We start from the raw sequence: 27,637 nt of genomic DNA on the forward strand, positions 1-27,637 counted from the left end.
TTATGAGCAGGCACTGCAAAAAACAGTATTTGTTTACTGATTCAATGATGCCATTCCAGAGTAATAACATTAAAGAAGTTCTTTTTCTATAAAAAAAATTTCACAAATAAGAAACTTCACTAAATAGTTTTTAGAGTTGAACACCTTACAACAGCAGCTCAATGAGCTATTTTAGAAACAAGCACATAAACTCTTATTCCACCAAAAAAAAAAAAAAAAAAAGAATTTTATTTTTGTTTTAAAATGAGCAAATTCACTGCAACATTAACCTCTTTTTCTGGTACAAGGCAAATAACAACAAGTGCACATCTTAAAAATTGGTTGGTCACAAATCAGAATGCTATCCTCTCTTTTTGATGCAGCAGAAAGTAATAAATAAGTGAAAATTAAATACTTCATATTAACAAGTTTGGTATCAACAATTCAGCAGTGCCATCCCTACATTTGAAGGACAACACAGTCTGGTTTTATAAAAAAATACTTGATATGTCATGTCACTTGGGCTAAATATATGTTAAGATATAATTAGTTGTTCCTTTTTTTCTTGAAGGAAGACAATGTGATCACTGTCCACCAGTGCAGTAATGCATTTTTAACGGGGATAAGTGACCAGTTGGTCCATGGCACAATCATATATTTCACACATCTGTCAGAACGGACCTGGTGCAAAAGGCTCCATGTATTTATAAGCGACAATACAAACTGACAATGTCGTCAGTGCTTCACACTTTTTAAAAAAATATCTACATTTATCCTCATAAATGCCTAAATGTTAAACCATCATTTGTTCAAAGAAAGAGATGCACATTCATATTGTGAAGTTATTAGGAAAATACTCTTGCAAATAAACTATATAAAGATAAAATACACTTCAAAGGTTTGTTGTTGGGGTTTTTTTTTTTTTTTTGTAGTTGTTGGGATATTTTTTTTAACATTATTCTATAAAGTGCAGAGAAATCCTTCTAAATAAAGGGAAAAAACTACTCCCTATAACAACAATATAATTACAGCAGCTTTTGCATAGCAATACTTAGAGAAAGTTGGACACTTCAATTTCCTCAGGAAGAGAAGGATGGAGGAACATCTTCCAATTCAGATCTTTTTTTGGTCACGGTTCTGATTTCTTCAGGAATGGTTGCTGATGCCAAATCTCCATTGAGCATATTTCTTGAACAGTGAACAGGTCCTATTAAGAAAAGTATTAATGCTTTAAAACTTCCTTTCCAAAACAAATCAATGTTAAGAACATTTTTCTATTACTGGATGCTTCCACTATGGTTCTTTCTAGTCCACTGAAAAGATGGTTAAGCCAAACTCCAGAACAAATGACAAAGCTTAAATCCAAAAAAGGTCATATAGTAAAATGGTCAATTTAAAACTACACTTCAAGTCATATGATTAAAGGACTCAGGGCTTGAAAAGAGCTTGGATCATCGGTTTAAATGCTTTATCCATCAATTAAGATTACTACATACCATTTACAGCAAAGTAATGCAATATAATGTAAAGCATATCGTCTCTGGAACAAGCGGACCAGGGCTCAAAATCTGCCTGCATGACTTTAGGGCTCAGTCACTGAATCTCTCTGGGCCACAGGCTGCTCATGTATAAAATGGTGGTCTGGCCAGATAACTTCTGAGGTCCCCTCTCATTCCAGATTATAATCCTATAACATGGTCTTCCACTGAAGTTCCCCAATATTGCCAGTAAACCCGATAGGGCCCAATACAAAAGCAGTTACACACCACAAGAAGTGAAAATTCTTTTGTAATTTTCTCATAAGTCTCAAAGGCTACTATCAATTTCTCAGCAGTCCAGTGGTATGGTATCCACGTTAACTGCCAGCAACCCACAGAGTTATTAATCAATTGTTAGCCTGTGGCTAAAAGCTTCATCTACTCTTGAACTACAGAGAAGTGTCAAGCCAGGTCTGTATCATATCTGATATAATCAATACTTCAGGAAAATAGATCTCAAAAATTTTAGAATTAGAATAGGAATAATCCCATCACTGCAGAATCTAAAATGGAATGTGGCTCAAAGGTCACTAGGATTGTATAAAGTAATGAAAACTTTGATTATACAATCATAAATCATGCTGTTGTAAAAGGAAAAGAAGAAGGCTACAGAGGGAGTTCCGTGGTGAGCTCAAATTGTTAAAAAGCATGTAAAAAATGAAAGGAAATGAATGAAAAAGGAAAAGGAAAGAGAAAGTCATGTATTTAATGGCACAAAAAGTAGAGAAAGAAAGTTTAAAGTCAGGAAGGAGCTGAGGTTTCCATTAAGTAGAATGAAAAATCTTGTAAAGCTATATTTGGAACAAGATGAACAAAGAAGGAACAAACCTACTGTTTGGGGAAAATAGTGTAATATTGACAGAATACAATGAGAAATCAGAACTACTTAATTTTGATTTTGTTTCCACATTCTCCATCAAAGAAAGTAATCTTCAAACAATAATGGGCAGAGTATGGTGAACTAAAAAGCCTGAAGTCATTTGGGACCAGTATCTTTTCAGTCCCAAATGGTCCTAGAAGGACCAAAATTTGTCATTCTAATGAATGGGTAAAATGTCATTCAAATGAAGGGGTAAAAAAATGAAACACCATACCCTTTGATCCAGCAGTGGTTCTACTACTTTGGGGCTTTGGGGCTTATACCTTTTTTGGGGCTTTTGGGGCTATACTGACTATACCATCAATAAAGTACCTGCACTATATACAATCATTCAACAGGCCCTTTTAATAGTTTAGCCATTGTTTCAGTGCCCTTGTCAAACTTCTTAAAAATGATAGAAAATACTCAGCTTCATGGCAACAATACAAAGACTTATCTACAAATTGAATGAAGCAAGTTTACACTGTGTAGTAAACTGGATTATAAAACTTTCATACTATTTAATGTTAAATAGTTAACATCAAGAGAAGAGTTATCTGGAATCAATAAAATTTAAAGAGTTCAAAGAGAAACTATTAGATCAAAGATCTTAAAGCCCAAACATAGTCCTTCAAATATATGATATAGTTATGTCCCCAGGAAGTCCTATCTTCCCTAGATAAACACATTCAATTCCTTCTACTGGGCTTCATATGGCATAACAACAAGAGTCTTAACCATTCTGGTTACCTACCTCTGGATGTTATGCAGTTTATCAAAGTCCTCCCTAATATATTAACTTCCAGAAAGGAACACAAGATTCCCAATATCGTTTTATTAGGAAGAATACAACAGATCTATATAATCCATCTCTAGTCTTATGTTATTTCTCTCCAATGTAGCCTAAGATCAACTTAACTTTTCTGACTCACTGAGTTTGGCAATAAAACCCAAAGATTTTTTTGGAACAATGTTACCTAGTAACCCTTCTTCCACATTTTGTTGGTGATTTTAGTTTTCTGTACTAACAATGATAATATTTGTCCTGATTAAATTTCAGCCAATGTGCTGGCTATTCTTTGTATTATTCAGCAAATTTAGTAAGCAGAACATCAGTGCCTTTATCCAAGTGATAAAAGTGAAAAAAAGCACACAGCCAACTACAACTCTCTAGGTTACTCTAATTGAGAGTACCTTCCAAAATAACAGTGAATAATTAATAGATGGAACTTTTCTAACTGGTATAAATCTGTCTAAACCTAGCATTTTCTGAAACAAGTCCTGCCAAACCTCTAAGTTACTATAAGAAAATCATTCAAATCTTCCATAGGTGAAATATTGAAGTGAGTGGCACAAAATATGGGAAAAATCTGGGGAAAAGGCAACAATAAATGAATTCTTCCAATTCACTAGGGGAGACATACTTTATTACGGCACAAGTAACAATAAGATTTGATTAGACCTGAGAGGCATGCAGTATGGCATATAATAAAATACACAGGGAATCAATTTTGGAGCCAGAAAGACCCAGTTTCTGGTTGTGCCTCAAATAATATTGAATGACAGAAGCTGGGTAGTAATACTGAATAGAGTTCTGGATTCAAATTCAGCAAAGCCTGAATTCAAGTCTGCCCTTAAAACACTTATTAGCTGATATTAGCTGAGTGACCCCAAACAAGTTACTCATTTTCTTCATCTGTAAAATGGGAATAATAATAATAGCACTAGTTCCCAGAGCTGTGATAAATATCAAATGAGACAATATTTGTAAAGTGCTATGCAAATTTAAAAGTTCATAGATAAAAATTTTTAAAAATTTAAAAATAAAAACTTTAATGTGATAAAACCCACTCTAATTGAGACCTCCTTCTAAGATGGCAGTGAGCAATCAATTAATAGAAATAGTCTCTAAAATAATAAATCTCAGAGAAGATGCTGACTTGCATTGGTAGAAAGATTTCTCAGGTAGGAAGTTTCCTATACCAATGAAATTATAAGCCTCATCCTTCACACCCATCAACCAATTATGCTAGCAACATGGAGACTTTCTCTTCTAGACTTGGAACATTCATTAGCTGAATTTCCTCGAGACTCATTTATCATTCACTAATTTTCTTCTTCTCCAATTTAAAAAACATCATGGAACAGCAACAGAAAATATTTTCATTTTATAAAGCTATTTAACATTTCTTAATTACTAAGAAAAGTTTATGACAAAACACTTAAGTTTCTTTTAACTGTACGCCTCACTCTAAATCACACATGTGTGTGCTAAGTTCTATAGCAATCAGTATCTTCACTCAACAGCATCAATCTGGGAGGCCCACAGTGAGAAGGCTAATAAAATCCAAAGGCAGCTACGCCTGCTTTCAAACTTACTATCTGGGTCTTCAGGGGGCATATCATTGTAGTCTGTATCTGAGTAGGTTCTTCTGCGCCGTTGGGAAATTCGATGAAGTGAAGGCCCTGGTTCTTTTACAGTGTGACTACTCCTACAAAGAAAGTAAGTTAATTCACTTTACAATTAAATAAATTCAAACATTCCCAAGTTGGCTTGAAATCTTAAGTCATTTCTATTTAAATGAAGAAGAAATCTCCTTCAAGTTACCACCCTAACCAAAACAGATTTCTTAATTGAGCTAAATGGAAAACAGTCATTACAAAATCCAAGAACTTTTCTCTGAAAGAAGAAACTGTAGCCCTCTGAAAAACCTTTAATCATATTCTTTTGGTTCAGAATTCTAGGTGAAATAAAGCTTTTGATTTAAAAAGGTCAGTGGTCTAGTTTTCCAACCATAGATAGACATATAAAACCATAAATATAATGCTGTTGCATTATAAAAAAAAAAGAATAAATGCCAAATGTTACAATTTAGACATACTGATAGCAATGAAAGACACTAATTGATAGCCAATGAAGAGACAAAAGCAAGAATAAAAGTAGAGTAGAGGCTTCTAGGAGTTAGAATGGAAAGGTCCCTTAGCAATCTCTTAGGTCAACACTCCAGTTTTAAAGATGAGGAAAGTGAGTCCTAGAACGATGAAATAAGTCACCCAAGGTCATAAAGGAAGTGGAAGACCAAGGATCCAAAATCAAGTTTTCTATCTCCAAATTTGATGACACTCTTTCCATTGCATGGTGAGTATAGGGACATTAAACATTGCTAACAACAGTTTTAAGGAATTACTCTATCATAGTATAATAATAATATGTAATAATCATAGTATGATTATTATTAACATTCATAATGATCCTAAATCATCATTATGTTCCACAAATTTTATCTACTAAGGTAGAATGAAAATAGATCTAGAAATAATCCCATCAAAATGTTTATTCAATTAAAATTCCCATCAGATATGTTCAAAATAAAAGGATGTGTTAGCACTTAAAAGTGAAAGGTGCATATAACAGATCTTTTTATAAGTAAAAAATACTGCACTTTTTTCTCTTTTTCTTTTTTCCAAAAATTCTCTGCTCTTAGGTTGGCTCTGTGGAAAGGCTTAGGAAAATAATTTAGGGGGAAATGGAAATGATGTAAAAACAAAAATTCAATAAAAATTTATTTTAAAATAATAAATGGCAGAAACTTCAGTTTGCCACAAAATGTACTTATATGAAGCTAGCTAGCTACTCATTTCCTGATGATGCTGGACAAAGTTTTAATTAACATACCTGTTTTAGAATTTTCTTTTAAATAGTTGATGCAGAGAAAAGATCTTAGACCAAAAAAAAAAAAAAAAAACTATTATAAAGGAACACCTAATAAACTTAGCTTTTTGAGAGATAATACTATAAGGAATCAAATTAGAAAACTGACTAATGCTAAAAGTCTACATTCCTCTGCTGCATAGACCAATTTAAAAACTTGGGACTATTAGAGATTATTCAAGAAAATTGAACTACTAAAAAGAAATCTCCTAACATCAATTTGACTAGTGTTTATATTTAAACATCCTTGAGGTTTTTTTTTTTTTTCCAGTTTTTCACCATCATTATAACTTTTTTGCCTCTTAATATGATGAAGAAATACAATAAAGCTACACCTCAGCCTTTGAGACCAGAAGTTCCAACCAAATATCCACAGATCAATGTACAGTTTGGGATACGTTCAAGTACCTTACAAAATTGCAAAGCCATCAGCAGATAAACAGCATGGCCTCTCTACTATTTTACGCAGCAAATCTTATTAATGTCAAAAGCAGCAGCATGATGTATTGAATAGGGCATGGGGCTTTGGAGTCAGACTGACTTGGATCAGCTCCTGCCTAGGACTCTTACTGCCTATGTGACCCTAAACAACTTTACCTCCATCAATTTCTTTCTCCTCTATAAAATGAGAAAGTTTTATTCAATGACTTCTCAGGTCTTTTCTAGCGCAGCAGTGGATAAGAGCACTGGGCATGTAAATAGGAAGATCTGAGTTCAAATCCAGCCACGGACACTTACTGGCTATGTGGCCTGGGCAAGTCACTTATCCTAGGTGTCTTAAGTTTCCTTAGCTGTAAAAATGAACCAAAAAAGGAAATGGCCAACTATTCCAGTCTCTTTGTCAAAAACAAAACAAAACAAAAAACACATAGAAAAGAAGGTCACAAAGAGCTGGACAAAACTGAAAATAACTAAACAATAATAAGGTCCCTTAAAATACTAACTCCTATGATCCTTAGGCTTTCCGTGGAGAATGTATACGGGAAGAATGAATACGGAAAAGAAAAAAAAGACAATTTTACCTCTCTGAGCTGTAAGAACCAGGGTGGCTGATGGAACGTTTCATCTAGAAATTAAAAAGAAAACAAAAGCAAGATATAAATTAAAGATGCACAAAATTAGTTCCAAAACAATAAATACTCCAAATATAATCAACCAACTCAATAAAGAGTTTGATGGGAAAAGATTTTTAAAAATTAAATACTTCAATACAGCTATAATTTTAATGGTATGGACATTCTTTCCAGTAATTCATAACCCAACTGTGAAAGTTTTTCATCTTGTGGAAGTTCCCTATACCAGTGAAGTCAAAGATCCAGTAGCCATCTGTATAAAATTTCCAAATATTTTCTCTGGGTTGATAAAAATTAGCAGGGCAATCTTAGTTATAAAAAAGATTGTACTTAATAAATGTCCTTATACATCTTGGAAAGGTGTATACACCTTATACACTTTGGAAAGTATATTTCTAAAACTGCATTGTACATTTAACATAAATCTGACATTCACTGGTTAGTTAATCAATATTTCTTGATTGAAAAATAACTCACTATACAGGTCATCAAAAAGCCATTTTGGGAACCAAATCTCCAACTTGGTTAATGATGCAATACACTATCTGAGGCTGTGATAATCTATCACAGATTTTAGTAAAAATCCTTGCAAAATCTCTCCAAACATTTTTTTCAGCTAATTCCCAAAATGGTAGCTATGGATATTTTAAGTGGAACCTTCATCCCTCTGTGAAAATTATCTTGTACTTTTTAAGTGTAAAACAAAAAGTGCCCTTCTGACTTTATCTTACTGATAGGGCCCCACTTTCCCATGACACCAAATTTGTCAACCCTGAAAGTACTACAAACCAACTGACCCTGCCAAACAATGTACTCATTGTTCCAGAGATTCTAGATAATTTCAAATTGCAAGCTCATATCACTTCACATTCCCCAAAGAAGTTTTTTTTCATTCCTTTCCCAGTTGTACTTATGTAGAATACAGAACTCATTCACATGACACAAAACTATGCCAAGAAAACTGAATTGTTTTCACCCCTTTAACTCTAAACAGTGAAATTAATCCCAGTGGATGAAAATTGCTCCAACCATTTGAACAGGTGAAGGTGATACAGGAGAAACTAAAGGATCTGGATGAGGCAATTGAAACATCTCTGGTTTAAACTTGGCATTTGCTATCTTCACACATTCTTCGAGTGTAGTGATGAATGTGTTACAAGTGGCACTAAGCAAAGATGATGCTTCATTCATATTCTGAAAAAAAAACAATAGATACACAAATGTCAAGGTCAGTAAAATCACAGATATATAAATTAATCTTGTTCAAAGGGGCAACATTACGATGGAGGAAGAAAACATTATCTTCAATTAATACATTTAAAAAACGGCTTTGAGGCATTTTACTTCCAAGTATAGGGTGTAAAAAATTGCAGCAACCAGTGGATAGGTAAATAATAGCCATCTCTTCTTGAATAAATAATATATGAATGAAACTAAATTCAAGTAAAATTTTAAAACATGCTTTTCTTGTCTAGTTAGGATAGCAATCTGGAAAACTTTTAGGCAATAATTTCTATATAAAACTGACACAGATGAAAATAATTTTCTAATTCCTAGTAGATATAATAATAAAAAAAAAATCCCAACTCAATTTTGACAAGTCGTTGTTGACAAACTATTTCTGAGGTTGTTACATACAATGCCTTGGGAAGCCACCTGGGCCTAGCAAACCAAATATACAAACAAACTAAGCAAATGGCAAAACACCTTCTTTGTCCCTTTCTGCTTAAAATCTAGTAGGTGGCTTAAACTCTCCCTTCCTTTAATTCTAGCATTTCCCCAGTTCCTACTTACAACAAATACAGAGGAAAACAAAAGCTGCTCCCCCTACATTCCTCTACTTAGAAAATATTATGTAGCTTCTGATATTAGTCAACCATTAATACAAAATTAGCTAATTGGGTATCCATTTAGTGTATATTCATTTAGTAGCCAGATCCTATATATCTGAATTCTAACTTTTTTCTAACAATATTGTGTGTGAGGGGAATATAAAGGTAAAAATTTTGTGAAATTAAAGCCATTTTCAGAAATATTCTCAGAAATCACACAGAAAAAAATAATGTTTTACCCTAATTATCAGATTATTATAAATATGAACAGATGACTTCACCAGAGAAACACACCATCCTTTGGCTTTACTTTGGCTACAGAAGTGCAGTCCAGAACAATAGTTCCAATCTGGGAGTCCACTGTTATTGCATGACATCAAAATATCTAGCCTTATCACTCACCTCTTCACAGAGCTCCAATGAAACAGGCAATGTGAACACAGTTACCACCATGTGGGGAACATGCATGATGTTTTTTTTAACATTAAAAAGGATCCCCAATGGGAAATAAGTTAATCAGCAGCGATGAGAGCCATGGGATTAGATGACTCTTTAGATATCCTGCTACTCTGTGATAGACTTGATCCAGAATTTCTTATGAGAAGAATCTGACCCCAAGGTGACTCCAAATTTGATCAGACCTGCATAGAACATTACACTTAATACCTCTACACTGGGAGATGAATGACTGTCATCATGATGGACGAATTCTTGTATAGTATGAACTTGCTGCATTAAGAGGTCACAGTAGAGGCGAAGTTCAGACATTTTGGTTTTCAAAGATTCATTGGTTTCACTTATTTCTGAAAGAAAAAGACATATGTTAGCCTGAGCCATTTAAGCATTTTTGTTAATATTCTTTAAGAAATATAATGTTAGCATATCATAAAAAGGACATTAACAAAAGGATTCTAAGATGCTGGAAATGGGGTGCAGAGAGGAACTATTGCCTGGAAATCTTTACATGAAAAACAGACAACTACCTATCTGTCCAGAATTCAATTTAGGCAAAGTACCTTAAAAAAGCAGGAAAATAAACTATGAAAATGGTGGATGTGTCCCTTAAGATATTATACAACTACATTCTCAAAAACTCACTCAAATCCTCATACCTGTTATATTCAAGTCTTCTTATTTTGACAAGGCTGTGCAAGTCCATCACCCACCTACAACCTCTGCTTATTCATTTGCAAGTATTCCCTAAACCAGTAGCATAGTACAAAAGGAGAGGATGTGTAGAGAAATATGGGAGACGTATCCAGTCAGGGTGGATGGAGGTACTCCAGGATCAGTGGGCAGGACTACAACAGAGGAGAGGGAATCAAGAGTAGCTGCAGGTTGGATCTTCCTCTTCCTTCCCTTACTGCAGGTCCCAGCAGAGATGATCAGAACAGGTTTTGTGTAATCTGCTGATCTGATCTAAATTAAATCCCTCCTGTTGAAATCCAAGCCCATTTCCTCATGTTCTATCCTCAATAAAAACAGAGAACAGTGACTGGTCGCTAATCTCTGTAGAATTAATTAGAACTTTCCCATTTTCAAAAGCCACTAATAATTCATCACTTGACCATCTCCAGGCCAGAGTTTTAAGAAACAACTAACAAATGGACTTATAAAACTTCAAAAATCTGGAATTTCACTGGTGGGGGGTATACTCCTTCCATCTACAGAGGTTCCTTCCACAACTTGGCAGCTAAGTTTTCATGAACTGCTGTGGTCAAAATAAGAATTTATTCCTGTGAAGCCAGCCTTCTGGCAATGGGCCCCTCTGCACTTATCTAAGTTGGGAGTTTGCCCTTGAAGAAACAACATTTGAAACTTTTCTAACTTAGCAGAGCCTTCTAGTGGGTTACCCCCAACAGCTAACACATCTTGCAAGAGTCCAGCCACCACAATGCATAGGACTTGGTTTTCTTGAAGATGAGGGAGATGAGGGAATAAAGATAGACAAACAGACAAATAGATAAATAAACAAAAGCCATATTTATCTTTTAATACCTTTTTCCTTTTTTGCTCTAGTGTCAGTCAAACAAGCTTTCGCACTGCCCAGAGCGACTAGCCACCTCTGCCTCTCGGCGGCATTCACAGCTTTCATGTAGAAATGCTGCTCCCCTGGAATGATTAATTCCATTCTTGTATTGTCTGCCGGGTGGACTGCGAGTGAGAACAAGAAACATTGGGAGTTGCAATAAATTAGAACACAGTGGCAGCTCTGAGAACATACTGTTACAAAGCTCCTGCAAGACGACAAGGAGGAAGGAAGGGGAGCCTTCTCCCAGGCACGCCTGGTACCCTTCCCCCCAGCCGGGACCAGGCCCGGCTGGCCAACCCGAGGTGACAGCCGGAGAGAACGACTGAGGGAAATGAACAGAGAGGTGGCAGGAGGAGGAGGAGCATTCTTGGTCTATCCTACACTACTCCTTTCTCCCTCGGGCCTCCTGGGCTTCATTTACTCCTTTTCTAGATCAGGCCCCTAAGAATGAGCCAAGAACAATGATGAAAGCAATGCTGACCACTGGCATTTATGCAGCGAAGTTAGATTTACCAAGTCTTTCACCTACACCATGATCTCCTTTGATCTTCCCAAAGCCCGGATGGATTATTGAATCTGTGGGGGGTAAGATGCTCCCCTCAGGGCTGAGGGGCTCACCCCCCCCCCCCCAGGATCACAGACCTGCAGCTGGAAAGGACCTCATTTTAGACTTCATTTACATTCAGGTCAATGAGAGGTGGCTTCCCAAGGTCATCAGGATCCTAAGCCTTAGAGACAAGCCCGTAGTCATGCCGGGAGTGGCCTCCTCCTCCTGCTCCCACGGATCCCTCACACACTGCTTCAAGAAACCCCTCTTCTCCAGCACCACACCCGCCTTCTCCAACAGGTGTGCAGCCCCAAAGACTCATCTCTGGGAAGGGAAGCCCTGCCCTCACCCCCAATCAGTGCCCTCTATCGCTCCTTCGGGGCAGCACCCCCAGTGTCTGGCACAGAGCAGGTGCTTAGGAAATGTCTCCTGCAACTTTGCTTCCTCGGAGACGATGGTATTCCATGCTTCACAGACATACGTCACTCAAAATATTGCAAACAAAAAGGAAAAAAATGGTTTCAAGGAGAAACAAATAGCACCTGAATACACCGACAGGAAAACTGATGCTGGGTGCCTCTCAGGTAACACAGATAACAAGAATGGCTTTGCCGTGTGCCCGGGATTACCAAAGACTAACAAAAACAAAACCATGTTCTGCCTTCAAAGCACAGTAGTTTTAAGAAAGAAAACTTGTAACTCATGAAACCATTATTTAACAGTTGTAGGTGGAATATGTACTCTGAGAAGGAAGAGAGCAGAATGGATCCTACAAGTAAGAAAGGGCTTGTTGGAGGGGCCAGGCTCGAGCCAACTCGTCGTGGTTGTGCCTATGGTGGGGATGCCTTTAACAATTTTAAGAAGGCCAATTGCAACCATGACCAATAAGCATTTCTTAAGGGCCTGGTACTGCGCTTGGCACACAAAAACAGTCTCTGCACTCAAAGTGCTGACCTTCTATCAGAGAAACAGCATGTGTCCACACTGTCCCCTAGGCCTGAAATTCCACTCCTCATCTCTGTCCCTGGCTTCCTTGCCAAGCTAAGATGATGTTAAAAAACCAGTATTTATATACAGTTTTATGGCTTGCAAAGCACTTTACATAAATTAACTAATTAGACCCTGACAACAACCCTAGGAGGTAGCTGGTACTATTAGCCCCATTTTACAGATGGAGAAACTAAGAAACTGGGCAATTAAGTGACTTGCCTAGGAACAGCTAATAAGACCCAGTCTTCATGACTAAAACCTGAGCTCAAAAATCTCACCTTTGACAAGAAACCTTTCCCAATTCCCAAAAATATTAGCGCTTTTCCTCTAAGATCATGGCCAATTTTACCTTGTATGTATCTTGTTTACAAGTTGTCTCCCCAATTAAAACAGTGAGCTCTTTTCCAGCAAAGATTGTTTTTTTCCTTTTGAATCCCCAATACTTAGCACAGGGCCTGGCACACAATAAGGTAAGTGCCAATTGATTTGATTCAACATATATGTAAATAGAAAATATATACACAATAGATTAGGTAGTGGCAGAGGGGGAAGAGAGAGAAGCACCAGCCTGGAGATTAGAAAAGTCCTCATATAAAAGGTGGCATCTGAACTGATCTTTAAAGGCCACTAGTAGCTTTGAGAGACTGAGGCAAGGAAGGCAATGGTGTTAGCCAGGGCAGAGATAGAGACAGGGTATCCTGTATGAAAGTTCACCTGCCATTGTGATGAAAATTGAGTTTCAATAGTAAGCTTTAAGCTCAATCCTACCCCCTAAAATTCCAAGAGAAGCCTACACATACATAGATGGTACTAGAGAAGAAGCTAAAACTTGTGTCACAGGCTACCAATTATATTCCATATTGACTTCCCAGCACAGGTGCAATCAAGGTAACAGGTTTTTTTAGTAAGATTTTTAATAAGATTCAAAGTAGAATGTACACTTCTCAGTAAGAACAAAACTTCTTTTTGAAATGCTCCTTTTAAGAATATTCTCAAAGCATAATCTTTTGAGTATCCTCAATGATAACAAGTTTTTACCTTTTTGGAGTCATTTTGGAGTCAAGTTTAGTGGGTAAGGTAAGGGATCCAGATGAAAAAATTGGGAATTAACAAAGTAAGGAAGAACTTGGCTTGTTTTTTTTAAGCTTAAAATCTGTCTATAGTGTAATCCTCATTAAATGTGCAGATATTATTTTTAATAGATTTAATTTTTTTTAAATCAGTCTCATTTTTGTATGCCCAGAAAATTTCTGGAACATGATCTGACTCAAGTACCAACATACCTTGGAAATACCTGGTTCAGTTCCAGATCACCACAATAAAGTAAATATTGCATTATGACTCAAATACCAACATGTCTTAGAGATACTGGGGTTCAGTTCCAAACCACCACAACATTGCAAATATTGCAATAAATCAAGTGACATGAATTCTTTGGTAATGCATTTAAAAACTACATTTACACTACATTATAGCTTTTTAAGTGTGCAACAGTATTATGTCTTTAAAAAAAACAACAATAATGTGCATATCTTAATTAAAAAATAATTTCTAGTTAAAATTGCTAATCATTATCTGAGCTAGTAGAGTCTTGCCTTGATGTTGATAATTGTTGACTGATCAGGGTGATGGTCATAGAAGGCTAGGATGGCTGTAGTAATTTATTAAAATAAGAAAATAATGAAACTTGCCAAATTGTCTGACTCCTTTTTTTACTTGAACACTTAGGGGCCACTGTAGGATTCTTAAATGGCCTAATTTCAGTACTGTTGTCTTAGAAAATAAAAAGGCCTGTGGAGAGGGAGATACTAGAATGGCTGGTAGGTGAAGCAATCAGAACACATACAACATTTATCGATTAAGTTTGTTTGTGGCACCCCAAAGACATTACAATAGTAACATCGAAGATCCCAGATCTCCAAAACACATATAATGAAAAATTTTGAAATCTTGCAAAAATTCCAAAACATAATGTAAGCACATGTTGTTGGAAACACTGATAGACTGGCTCAATGCAGGGTTGCCACAAACCTTCAATTTGTAAAAGTAAAAGGAATGTCTACAACATGGGATAAAACAAGAGATGCCTGTAATCATGGTACAGTAGAGAAAGCATGTGACTCTAGTCAAGAGGGTTTGAATTTCCACTCTACCACTTAATCTATCCACATTCGACTTGGACAAGTCATTTAACTCTGTGGGCCTCAGTTTCTCCATCTGTAAAATGAGGGAATTACATTAACCAATCTCCAAAATCCTTAATTTTTCCTCCAAATTGATTATGCTACATACAAACCCATGTAATGAAAAGCTCTCTATTACAGAGGGTTTCTTTTGTATTTTACCTTATAATTTTAGGTAACACTCTTTCAAAGAATTAACTTTGGTACACACAAAAACCTGTTCTTCCCTTTTTCCCTTCACTTCCCTAACACTTCCACCACACCTCAAACATCTATTTTTCTCCAACAGTTCCCTTGTCACTATGAATACATTCTGAAAACACTTTCCTAATCACCGAGGGGAGACCAGCAAATGCCTAAGGATACTCATCTCAAGATCTTCATTAGGTTTCTTTTTATTTACTAGAGATAGGTGGTAAAGTGATTAGAACCCTAGGTTTTCTAAGTCAGGAAGATCTGAGTTCAAATTTGTCCTCAGACATGTACTAACTGGGCAAGTCACTTAGCCTCTGTCTTCCTCAGTTTCCTCATCTCTCAAATGATGGCAATAATAGCACCTGCCTCCTAGGGTTGCTTGTAAAGCACTTAGTACTATGCCTCACACATAGCACCGGGGTTTGTTTCCTTTCTTATTTCTTCTTCTTTCCCAGACTCTGCTGCCAATAATCTCCCATTACACTTACTATCTATGTGATCATGAGCAAGTCACATAACGCCTCCCCTGAGCTTCAGTTTCCTCCTCAGTAACGTGGGGAGAAGCTGGCTACCATAGGGCTCAAATGAGAGAACACCTCCAATGCAGAGGGCGAACCTCCATGTGCTCTCTACCTAGAAGTTATTGTGAGTGTGAACAGATCCCTGGGTTCCATGCCTCGGGGGGCCCTGGGGCTCTCAAAGACTGTCCCAGTAGGGTTCGCACTCAGACTTCAGCCACATGCAAAGTCTTCGGAGGGCCGCTTTCCAGGCTTGGCAGACCCTTATCCCCTGGCTAAGCAGTGACAAGTTTTTGGACTGTGACAGCCTCCAAAGGAGAGCCCACAAAGGGGAGCCCCTTGGCACTGACAGACAGCAGGACAAAGCATTCAGAATCATACAACATTACAACATCTGTACAGCTTATTGTATAGGGCCATGAAGTTGGGGTGATGCTGAAGTTGGGGTGATGCTGAAGTTGGGGTGATGCTGTGAGGGGTGAGGGTCTGGGGGATAGAGGCTGTGCAAGGTCAGCCTGCTTGGTTAAATGCACACGAGGGCTTTTCCCATGATCCCAAGCTTCCTGCAACAGCCCATCTTTTTAACATCATCATTCATTGCCTGATGTGGGGAGAACACCAAGTCTTTGAAAGTCACAGGTCCCTCAAAGGATGATGGCGAGTCAAAGAGTGGGTGAGGGGGAGGTAGCACACCACTACAGAAACACAGAAATGAGAGCAACAGCCTCGGAGAGCTCTGTGCCTGAAGGAGGAGAGGGGCCGGGCACATGAGGGGCGGAGGGACTAAAAGAAGGCCCTCGTCCACACTGGCACCCATTATATCAAGCAATCACAAGAGCAGAGATGTAGAGTCAGGAGGAGGCTGAAAGGTCATCGAGCCATCTCGCCTTTTATCTAAAAGGAAACTACAGTCCCTGAGGGTGAGTGACTTATGAAAGCTCAGAAACCCAGTAAAGGTCTGAGGGGCATTTGAACACAGCTCCTCCTAAGCCTGTGCCCAGCACTCTCACCAGCGAGAAGGCCATTTCGCTACCTCCGCGTGGCGAGGAGCAGAATGGAGCCCACGTGGGGGCCTCAGATGCCTGACACCAGCTGTGTGACCCTGGGCAATTGCCTCAAAAAAGAAAAGAAATCTACAAGAAGGCTTCATATGCTGAGTGGACTCTTGGGAAGACTTGAGGAAGAACATGAAGCAGAATGCATTATGATAACAAGGGCATGGATGAGATGCAGTCCGCACCTCTGAAAAGAGGACTCCCTCTAAGAAGATTACATATCCATTAAAACACCCTAGGATCAACACTGATGCTAATCTCTTGCAGGCCTAGTTTTTCCTTCCCACTTTTCCAACAAGAATCCAACACTTTTCACAATGACTTACCTTTTCTCACTCCTTCCACTCCCATACATGAAAATGAAGTGAACAATCTATACATTTCTTTTTTCTCAGAATGATCAAATAGTTCATTTCTCCTCCAGAACATGCATCATACAAAAAAGTTTTTGTTACTACATTCCAAGCAGGTGCTGAGAATATGCTTTAAAACATTACTAAGGAAAATAGCCTATCTCTTATATCATTGTATTTTAGAGTTGTTAGTAGAGGGTAACATGGTAAGGCTAGATCCATAAATAATTCGCATATAGAAAAATAGATTTAGTAAGGCTGAAAGGGCTATTATTGTGGCTACTGTAATATTACCATTGGTAACTGGTTCTTAAAACTCAACTTCTGACCTTTTTTTTTAAATGCCTCTTGACAATAAAAGACAACTTGCAGAATCTAACTGGATGTTTAAAAATGTTACTTTATAGTCTTTCTCTGACAAGGCAACCAATTTTAGTGGAAAGATTGTATCATGCATTTTGAATTTCCATTCTAGATAAATGGAGAAAACACAAACTATGTTTAAGAATACCCTCTTTTTAGGGGAAAAAATGGTGTAAAACAACTTCCAAAATGTCATATGATTTGGATAATTTTGTCAACTTTTGGGATACATATAGAAACCCACTTGTGGACTTAAATTTTCTTCTAATTTCAATTGTTCTCTTACCTTTAATTTCGCAAACTGCCATCTTTATACTTCCTTTGCTCCCTTTGCACACATCATCCTGTGAATCATAATAGGATAATATCCCATTATCTAAAACAAACCAGCGAGGTTGCCAACCTAGAGGAAGCACAAGTAGCAGCAATGTTAGTGGAAGAGAAAGAAAGCATTTTCATCTTGGAAAGATACTGCTAGCAATTACTAGGTTTTAAATCAACCAGTTTTTTTTTTTATTTTTTGGGGGGGAAAAGGAAGGTAGGGATTGAAACCTCTGTTAACAGTTTTGTAAATTATATTTCACATGATCCAGTTGTGCTTAAGTATATCAACCCATTTCCTCTTTCCCTTAGGTTGAGGATTTCTGTGCAATCTCGGGATAAGTAAGGGAATATATGTTTGCAATTTTTTTTATAATAGTCACGAAATCTGTTGCTTACTGACACTTTATTGGAATAAGCCTTTTCTCACAGCATATCTTCTAATGACATATCCATATCCAAAATCCAAAAGGAGAGGAAAGACCTAGAGGTATCCCAAAAGTCCTAAGCAATTTTAGGTTTTAACAGCTTAATAGGACACACTGTAGGTAGTTTGGGAGATTCATAAAAACAAGTGAAAGTTTTAAAGGAAGTAGAGATCTGGGTATTTTTTATAAGTAGCAAGGAAAGAATAAATCTCTAGAGAGAGAATTAAGAACATGAAAGGGAAGGAAATAGTAAAGGAAGCAATTTGCTAGAAGACTCAGAACGGAATGGAATAGAGCACATGTAAGGGCTTGGCTCTGCTAAAGCAGTCACCCACCTCATGAGGGGTGAAAGCAGAGGAAAGAACAGGTGATAATGAAAAGGGGTTTTGAAATGTAGAATACAGAGAAAGAGGGAGTTCATGGGGGTGAATGGCTTATTTTTTCAATAAGGTATGTAAAAAACTCCTCTGCTGAAACAAAGGAAGGGGTAGGTGTGGGAGGCTTAAGGAGAGAAACAAAAATTGGAAGACCTCTGTGAGAAGTATGAGTCAACAAGACTTTTATTTTGCAGTGAGGACCCAGCTGAGATTAGATAACAATAAATCTGTAGTGAATCCAGTCCAGGAGTTTGAGTGACTTTCTCCAGTCCTGGTAGCACTCCGTGACTATTAATGAGGACAGGTACAAGAAGCTATAGAATCCTAAATCCCAAATAAAAGACCATGAATGCTCCTTTCTTTTCTAAAACCAGATTCCTAATACATTCATTTAATTAATATTTAATGAGCATCTCCAGGGTACATAGCTTGATGCTTGGCCAAAAGCTAAAACTGCTGAAGTGAAGCATAGTTCCCTCTGCTCTCAACTCCCACCTGTTTCCATTCCAAATGAGAAAGTTGAGGTCCCTGTGCTCCCTAGATTCATCAAGTTCACTCTTAACCTATAAGCAGTCTGCCTATTCCTGATCATTCTGACTACTGCATCAGAATATAGTTCAGTCCTTTCAAGTGCCCCCCCCCAAAAAAAACCACTATCATAAAACACCAATTTGCAAAAAAAAATGGAAAAAAGTTCAAATTTTGGTTAGTTTAGCTACCCATGTGCTAAATTGTTAGAACTTTCTTCCCAAAACCAGTCAGATACTAATTGACAAAAACTAACCCCAACCTCACCCCCAAATTTTTAGGCAAGTGAGATCTCACCTCTCTGAGGGCTGGTACATGCCACATTTTGTACCTCACAAACCAGACCAGCAGCAGGAAAGGCTCTTCTCAAAAGAGAAATGAGGTGGTCCCAACAGGACGCTCTCAGACTGGGTCTCTTGTCAAATTTTGCTTAATGCTGGTGCAGTGACTTAGAATTAGGGTCTCAAGGTAGCAGTAGAGAGAATGGCAAGCTTAGAGCCAGAGAGAACTACCGAGTTCAGATCTTTACTGGCCTTTTGACCTTGGCCAATTTAACCCTGTTCCTCCTCATCAGAAGGAAATGGCTATCCTGGATCCAGTAACTTTGCCAAAAAAAAAAAAAAAAAAAAAAAAACCCCAAATGGGATCGTGAAGTCTAGAGTGGTTAAAATGTTGACCTTTAAATTAGGAAGACCAGGTTCAAATCCTGCCTCACATGCTACCTTGGCAAGTCAATTAACTTCTCTTGGTCCCAATTCCTCTTCAGTAAAATGAGGATTGAACTGGATAATGATCTTTGAGGTCCCTTCCTTCTACCTCTAAATCTATAAGTCTATGGCTCTTGTGGTTCTTTTTGCAGAGTAGAGTTCAGAAGGCAGGATTGATGATTAAGATAAAACTACTTTCATGTAAAAGCAAAAAGAATCAAAACATTTTTTAAGAGGAAAAAAAAAGAGATAGTGTCAAGAACTCTGCCGCTGTAACAACCAACAAGTCCATAGAGCACACATATAATTATATAAAAACAAATATCTCTTCTCTGTTTCCTCTTCTATAAAATAAGAAGGTTGAATTTAATGATCTTCAAAAATCCCTTCTAGTTCCAAATCCTATTTAAAATTCTAAAAGCCATGCTCAGTGTAGCTTAGTCCAGACTACTTGCACTAGCCACAACAAAGCTCACATATTTCATTGCTAGAAAGTCCACTCCTGCCCTCAAATAAATTATTTATTCATACTTTACATAATGTTCATTAAAAAAAAAACCTCCAAAAAAACCCCCATAAAACAACTTGGTTATCTAGTTTCCCAAAATACAGAAAACTTCAGAAAGATAACAGGTGTCCTAGCAGTAGCGATAGGAAGAAAAAGATTAGGTGAAACCCAGAAATGAGATCAAAATAGAAAAATTATTAAAAAAAAAAAAAAAAAAAAGACCATAGAATTTTAAAAAGATAGTAGTTGAGCCAGTTTAGTCTAGGAACAAAGAGCTCACATCCCAATAGCTTTTTCCCCCCTTTTAATAGCTTCTAAAAGCAGAATTTAGCTGTAAGCCAGTATAGTAATTGATGAGTCATAATGGCTGACCCACAGACATTAAGAAAAGGTTAATTTTGTATTCAGTATATAAATTACTTAAGATATCAAAGTAAGCATATAAAAGAAAATTTCTATTAAAATAACAGAAAAGGCTTAAATGCACAATTTTCAGTTATCCCAGATGATATCAATGAGGCACAGTCCTAGTCACAATAGTATGGTCATGCATGAAGATATTAAGTGCTTAATAAATGGATGGTTAGTTCAGAGTAGTCTGGTGTATTTAAAGCAGGCAAGTGTGTTCTTTCCTTTTCAACTTGTCCTACTCAGTTTGAGTAATTATTCTTGGTAAATCTTTGGTGGAAGTAAGCAACAACAAGGAACCCAGGAAAAAAAGATGAACAACTGGGGCAATACTAAAGAAGATAGATTTCTGCCCTAAGACATTGTAGTTTGCCAAAGAACATGTGCCTTTTAGTATATTGCAAATGTGTACTATTATAGTAAAAGCAGCTATAGTCGTTAAAATGATTTCCTGAGACTTTGTATGGTACAATTGGAACAGCTACTATCTAGATTCAATGTATTGTGTATTAATTGTATCTGTTCACTATGTTAGGAAATACTTAATGTGATATTCCTATAACATGAACCAGAGAAGCCCACATAAATATGCAGAGATGGAAGAATGGATTTCCTAATCTATTCACTTTTTTAAAAAATAATTTTCTAAAAAGAGCAATATGTTTCAACTTAAGGAAATTTAAGAAATATTATCAACATTCTACCCCATCAAAAAGCATTGACAAAAACAATGTTAGTGTATGAAATATTTTAGCTAGATACAGAATAGTTGACATAATAATATTAAAAATCCTATTCTATCAAAAATCAGATAAAGTTTCAGCAACTTTCCGTGTTATGTGTTAGGATTTAGCTTAAGTACTTTGGAATATATGGTGAAAACATTAAAACATTTGTGGTTTTAAAAATCAAGCAATTGTGCCTGGTTGCCAGATTAAACAAGAAAAATGACCAGTGAGGACATATTTACTGTCAGTTAGTAAATTACATATCATCTCAATTACAGTTTGCTAAGAAACTCTGCATTAAGTGCTTTCTAAAGCCTGGAGAATATAACCAGCTCTGACACTTCAGGGCCCAGAACCAGAGATAACTCAGATTACAGCTGTGCTCAACCCTTCTGTTGCAACCAAGGAAGCCTTTGCATCTCAACTACACTGTTACATCAAAACAGCCCAACTGTTCCATGGAATTGTTTGGAAAATATCTGCTACTGAAAGAAACTTTTCTTTTAGAGATTAATATTTTAACTCTTAAGGGAAAATAAAATACACACTATAAATCTGGGTATAAATTTGGCTTTTTTCTTCCAATAAATGAAATATGCCTGTCTAATTTGGGGCAATCCTAGCTCAGTGTGGCTGTACACAGATTTAACAGATTAGATGTAGAGGAGCTTAGGGTAGCATAAGATTACAAAGAATTTAATATCTTTTTCCCCTAAAAGAAGAATAAATGGCTATTAAGTCAAGATTTTGAAGCCTTATTTAACAGGAATAACTAAATGCAAACTGCAAACTTTAAATTTACTTAATTTTAAGGTTATTCTAGATTATTTAGACAATTCTTTAAATACCTAGAGATAATCAATCCTCCAGCAGACCTCCCAATTCTACTAAAGTCATTTCTAGGCATCTATTTATTCAAGTTGGTTTTTATTCAGGAAAAACCCTCTAACTTCCCCCAATCTATCTTCTTTAGTATTGCCCCAGTTGTTCATTTTTTTTCCTGGGTCCCTTGTTGTTGCTTACTTCCACCAAAGATTTACCAAGAATAATTACTCAAACTGAGTAGGACAAGTTGAAAAGTAAAGAACACACTTGGCTGCTTTAAATACACCAGCCTACTCTGAACCAACAATCCATTTATTAAGCATTTAATATCTTCATGCATGTTTTAGCATGACCATACTATTGTGACTAGGACTGTGCCTCATTGATATCATCTGGGATAACTGAAAATTGTGCATTTAAGCCTTTTCTGTTATTTTAATAGAAACCTCAAATTAATGTTTGCTTTAGTATGTGTCCTTTAATTCAAAGTCTAACTAGTTGCCAGAATTAAAAGAATAAGCTGATGCCTCACTAAAAAGAGATCCTTGGTCTATAGTATATTTAAGGAAACAATTCCATACTCAAGGCTGCTAAAACCTTTAAAAGATTAAATGAGGGATGTTTGTTGTCAGATTACCCCACCTAAGGGAGGGAAAAATCGGAACAGAAGCGAGTGCAAGGGATAATGTTGTAAAAAAAAAATTACCCTGGCATGGGTTCTGTCAATAAAAAGTTATTATAATAAAAAAAATAAAATAATAAAATAAAAAAAACAGATTACCCCACCCAAAAAAAAGGGCATTTCTAAAGGTATTTCAAACAGTTTATTCAAAGTTGTCCAAAGAAAACTTAAATACAAACTTTAAAGAAACACAGCAACACGATGCATCCAGACAATTCAAAAGTTATCAAAATGACAGAATGTCAATATTCCTTTGGAAGATGTAGAAAAGAGGTATAACAAGATAAAATAGCAATTGCTATCTCTCTTTCTCTGTTTCTCCTCGTTTCTCTCTCCCTGTTTGTCTCTGTCTCTCTCTTGTGTCTCGCCCCCCCCCTCCCCCTTCTCCAATCTCTGAACTCTCCTGTTTTGGGGGGAATAAGCAAAGCCGCAGACAGAAAACAACACTTTGGATTAACAGAGAGAGGGAAGGCAGATGGAGGCAACAAACGGGTTAGATAGGAGTGAGAAAAAACAGAGGCAACGAGGGATCCAGCACCACTTAGGCCGTCTTCTACACTCCCATATTCCCACTTCGCCGCTAACATCATCACCTGCCCCCAGTCAAGCACAAACTCACGCTTTTCAGGGCACCCTGTTGCAAAAGAAAGCTGAAGGTTTTTTTTAAGGGATGAACAATGGGGTTTGTATCAAAACTGCAGAGAAAAGGGAAGAGAGGGGGGAGGTGTTTGGGGAAAACCAAGGCAGATCGCTGAGGGAGTTCAAGAGGGCTGGATCCACAATGTAACCCACTTTCTTCGTGAGGCTTCCGAGACAGAAAGCACCTCTCTCCTAAGAGCGTACCCATGGCACAGGTACAGAAATAGACATTTGCCGCCATGCACCCTTTTTCTCCTAAGGCCCTCTCTCGCTGTGTCTCTCCCTCACACACACACACACACCTCACACCACTGCCCATCTCCCCATACACAAATGCCCGCACGTTTCACAGCACACACACACACGCACACAGGCACAACACCCATTTACTGACCACGCACCCGCACTGTTCTCCCCCCCCACACACACACACACACACACGCCCCTACGCGTCTGCTTCCCCCCACCCAGCCGGTAGCCTCCCTCCTCACAAACGCACTTCGGGGAGCACCCACGCCCATCTCTCGCACCCCCTCCCGCAGCTGCGCCCTCACGCCCCCGGCCCCTCGGTACCTGTGAGATAATTGGTCCACTTATACAGAACCCCCTCCATCCTTCAGAGCCCGGCGCCGCGCATCCTCCCCGCGGCGCCCCGGGCTCGGCCTCCTCCTCCTCGTCAGGCGCGGCTGCTCCCGCTCCGGCTGCCCCTCCCCGGGGCCTGCGCCTGCAGCCGGGGCGGGAGCGGCCGCGATCAGTCAGCCCCTCTGCAGGGGGCTCCCCGCGCCGGGAAGGTCGGAGCAGCCCCGGACGGCAGCGGCTGGCCAGCAGCTGGGCGCCGGCCTCGTCATTCCCCGCCGGGGCTCGCGGGCTACGGGCACGCCTGAGCCTGCGCCGCCGGCGGCCGCCGCCGCGCGCCCTGCTCCGGGCTGCCCTCGCCCCTTCCCGGCTCCGCTCTCCGCCTCCCACCCTTCCTCCCTCGGGCTTGCCTCCTTCCCTCCTTCCCTTCCCCCGGGCTGCTCGTTTATTTTCCTCTGACCCCGACGTGGCTTTTACTTCCTGGATGAAAGGGGCCGGCTCCGAGAGCGAAACCCCACCCCGGCGGTGGAGCCTGGATGGAGGGCCCTCCGCCGGGAGAGAGGGAGGGGTTTCTCCGCACCCCCGCTTCTCCCAGGCCTCCTCCTTTCTTTTCTTCACCCCCTTCCCTCTCCCTCCTCCTCCTTCCTTCCCCTCTTCTCTTCCCCCTCCTCTCTCTTCCCCATCTCCATCTCCTCTTCCCTATCCTCATCCTCTCTTTCCCATCTCCATCTCTCTTCCTTTTCCTCTCCTTTCCTCCTCATCCCCTCCCCTTTTCCTTCCCTTCCCCCTCTCCATCTCTTTCCTATTCTTTCTCCCCTTCTCACCACCCCCCTTTTCACTTCTCTCCTCTTTCCTCCCTTCCCCATCTCTGTCTTCTTTCCTCTCTCCTATCCCCCCTCCTTCTTCTCCCCATCCCCTCTTACCTATTTCTCCTCTCTCCTCTTCTTCCCACTCCTCCTTTCTGCCTTTTCCCCATTTTTCCCCCATTATCTTCCCCTCCCCATCTGTTTCCTCCTCACTTTCCTCTTTCCCCTCTCGCAGACTTTCCTCTCTCCTCCCCCCTTCCTTTTCTCCCCACTTTCCTCCTGAGGAGAGGAAGGGAGGGAGGGAGGGGAGGAATCCTAGGGGAACCATCATCCAGGCACTGGCCCTCCTCAATCCCATGGTCCAGGCTCATCTGCACATCACTGGTAGCCGCTGCTACTCAACTACCACCACCAACTGATATACAAAGTAACGCTTTAACGTTAGAAAAGCTATTTCACTTGGGCCTCACAACAACCTTGAGAAGCAAGCAATTTTTATTTTATCCAACCACCCGCACCCCACCACCCAAGGTGAAGAAGTGGCTAGATGAAGCAGGGGTTAGAGTGCACGATTACTCATCTTTCCGAGTTCAAATTTGCTTCAGACACTTTCTAGCTGTGTGACTTTCGGCAGGTCTCTTAACTCTTCCTCAGTTTCCTAATCTACAAAATATCTAACAGGGGTTGGAGAAGAAAATAACAAACCACTCCAGTATCTTTGCCGGTGGGAGGGAGGAGGGAGGAGGGAGGAGGGGGAAACCAAAAAGGGGTCACAGAGAGGAGAACACAACTGAAACCACTCAACAATCCCAGATTAAGGGACTTGCTCAGGGTCACAAAATTAGTGCACGAATCGGAATTGGATCTTCCCTGAGATTGAAAAGAATCTTAAACGCCTTCATTTTACAAACGAGGAAACAAGCTAACTAAATATCTTGAACAGGTTCACACAGCTATTAATATCCTCCTCAGTACTTGTGTACCCAGCACTTAATACTATTATACGTGGCCTCCATAAGCACTTTATAAATGCTTGTTTCCTTCTTTAGAGTTGGAAAGAACCTTTGAGTTCATTGAATATGATCCCCTCTTTTCCTAGATGAGGAAATTGAGTCGGAGAAGTATGGTTAAATTCCCAAGGACACATAGCTGTTGAGTGTCTGAAAGAAGATTCAAACCTTTTGCCACCTAGCGGCCCCTCTGAAGTATGATCTCTCTTCTGTCTCAGCTGCTTTTTCTATAATAAAAGTGGATTGAATAAGACCCTCGTCATTGTGTGACCCTTCGATAATTAAGCACTCTGAGCCCATTTTTCTCATCTATGAAATGATTCGATGACCCCGGAAATCCTTTCCAAGTTTTATGCTCTTTTCTTAATTAATAATGCTAACTTGTGAATTAGGGACATGCCCTGAAGTTCAAAGCATACACACCTGGAGCGAGTGGAGGGGGGCAGGGAGAGGTGTTGAAAATTCTAGCACCTAACCTGTATTTAAAAAAAAAATTAGTGCCCTAAGCATGGTTCATGCTTCTTATGTTCCTATCAAATAGCTAGTTTCAAGCTTTAATGAATAGGAACATTCTTACTGTCAGGTAATAAAAGCTTCTGGGAATGTGCCTGGATTTCGTTTTGTTGTTTTTAAATGTTATTTAATACAAGTAAGGATCAAGTCATGATTTTGTTGCTGCTGTTGAATGAAATTGAAGATGTTTTCTTTATTCTTATTGTGAATTCTTCCTTTGTATCTTTCCTGCCTATTCTTGGGATCCCTAGGATTAGAGATTTAGAGCTGCCTAAATGGTCCTGGGACTCAGGGTCCTGGAGGAAGCGACTTCAGAGGCTATTTTGTCCAACCCCGCTCATTTTACAGACGAGGAAACTAAAATGTAGGATAGGGTAAGCCAATTGGCAGTGACATAGCCAGTAATCAATCCTCAAAAGGCAGGATTATGAATCTAGGTCCTCCTTTAACGACTCAATCCAGTCTATTCTTTGAATTTTTTAAAGTGAGGAAATTGGGACCCAAAGAGAGTGATTCGCCTATCACAGCATTATACGTGGCATTATATGACTAGTACTTTTATTTTGACCTGTGATCATTTGGGGGTAGGTGTCTACTAACTGTATTATTTCAGAATTGACTTTTTCATCTTTTGTCTCCACCAAGCCCCAGCAATAGCCCTTGCAAGATAGTATTTGTGGAATTAGGCAGAGCTGAAAATCACCCTCCCCGCCCCCTCAGTGATTAGAGTCCATCTCCTAGGCTGGGTGCGAGGTTTGCGAAGTTGTTGAAGAGAAACCCACTATTAAGAAGCCCCGGAGCCAGAGAAAATAATCTGCCTACCAGAGTGAAAAAAACACTCTGGCGGGTGTTTGAATGATCTCGGGCAACACAACTAAGATGTTTAACTGCAACCGGGTGTCACCTCTTATATAACACACTCACCTCATTCCTGGACTGACGGCTTAATGCATAGGGGGAAAAGTCCTCTAAGGAAAGAGGTTCTGGTATCCGCTCATATTTCTTAAAAGCCTCAAGAAAATTATAAGAACCTTTCGTAATCCCATTCCCACGCAACGGATTTTCTACCGCTGCCCTAAGGGAGACTGAAATCATTTCCCCTTAAGTCATTTTCCTTTTCAGCTTTGAAATCTACACTTGTAGCCAGCAACTGCACGACCGCAGATCTCCAAATACTTGGAAAATTTCCCCTTCAGGGCAAGTAAATTTAATCAAAAGTCAGTCAGTCAAAGTCACACTTATATCATCTCTGTTTTGCAAGCTGGCAGGCTTTGTGATATTTTTCACACACTTCCACTAGTGCAGGACAATCAATACAAAACCGCCCAGTCCTCCCATAGGACTACAATTGA

The 27,637-nt window shown here is 38.9% G+C and overlaps 1 protein-coding gene across 2 annotated transcripts; it reads right to left on the minus strand.

The window, feature by feature from the left end:
* On the minus strand, positions 1-27,602 carry PLEKHA3 (pleckstrin homology domain containing A3). 2 transcript variants are annotated; one of them, XM_031960396.1, is made up of 8 exons: positions 27,210-27,602; positions 17,516-17,632; positions 10,992-11,147; positions 9,660-9,796; positions 8,191-8,355; positions 7,111-7,154; positions 4,756-4,868; positions 1-1,186 (listed from the first exon to the last, which is right to left on the minus strand). In XM_031960396.1, exons 2-8 carry the CDS (start codon positions 17,535-17,537, stop codon positions 1,059-1,061), a joined length of 765 nt encoding a protein of 254 aa, XP_031816256.1. In that variant the 5' UTR covers positions 17,538-17,632; positions 27,210-27,602; the 3' UTR covers positions 1-1,058. The 2 variants fall into 2 exon arrangements, with proteins under 2 accessions (XP_031816256.1, XP_003764060.1); XM_003764012.4 differs by lacking the exon at positions 27,210-27,602 and adding an exon at positions 23,954-24,391.
* Between the last annotated feature and the right edge of the window lie 35 nt (positions 27,603-27,637).

The sequence above is a fragment of the Sarcophilus harrisii genome, chromosome 3 (genome assembly GCF_902635505.1).
Source record: "Sarcophilus harrisii chromosome 3, mSarHar1.11, whole genome shotgun sequence".
In the NCBI taxonomy this organism is placed as follows: Eukaryota; Metazoa; Chordata; class Mammalia; order Dasyuromorphia; family Dasyuridae; genus Sarcophilus; species Sarcophilus harrisii.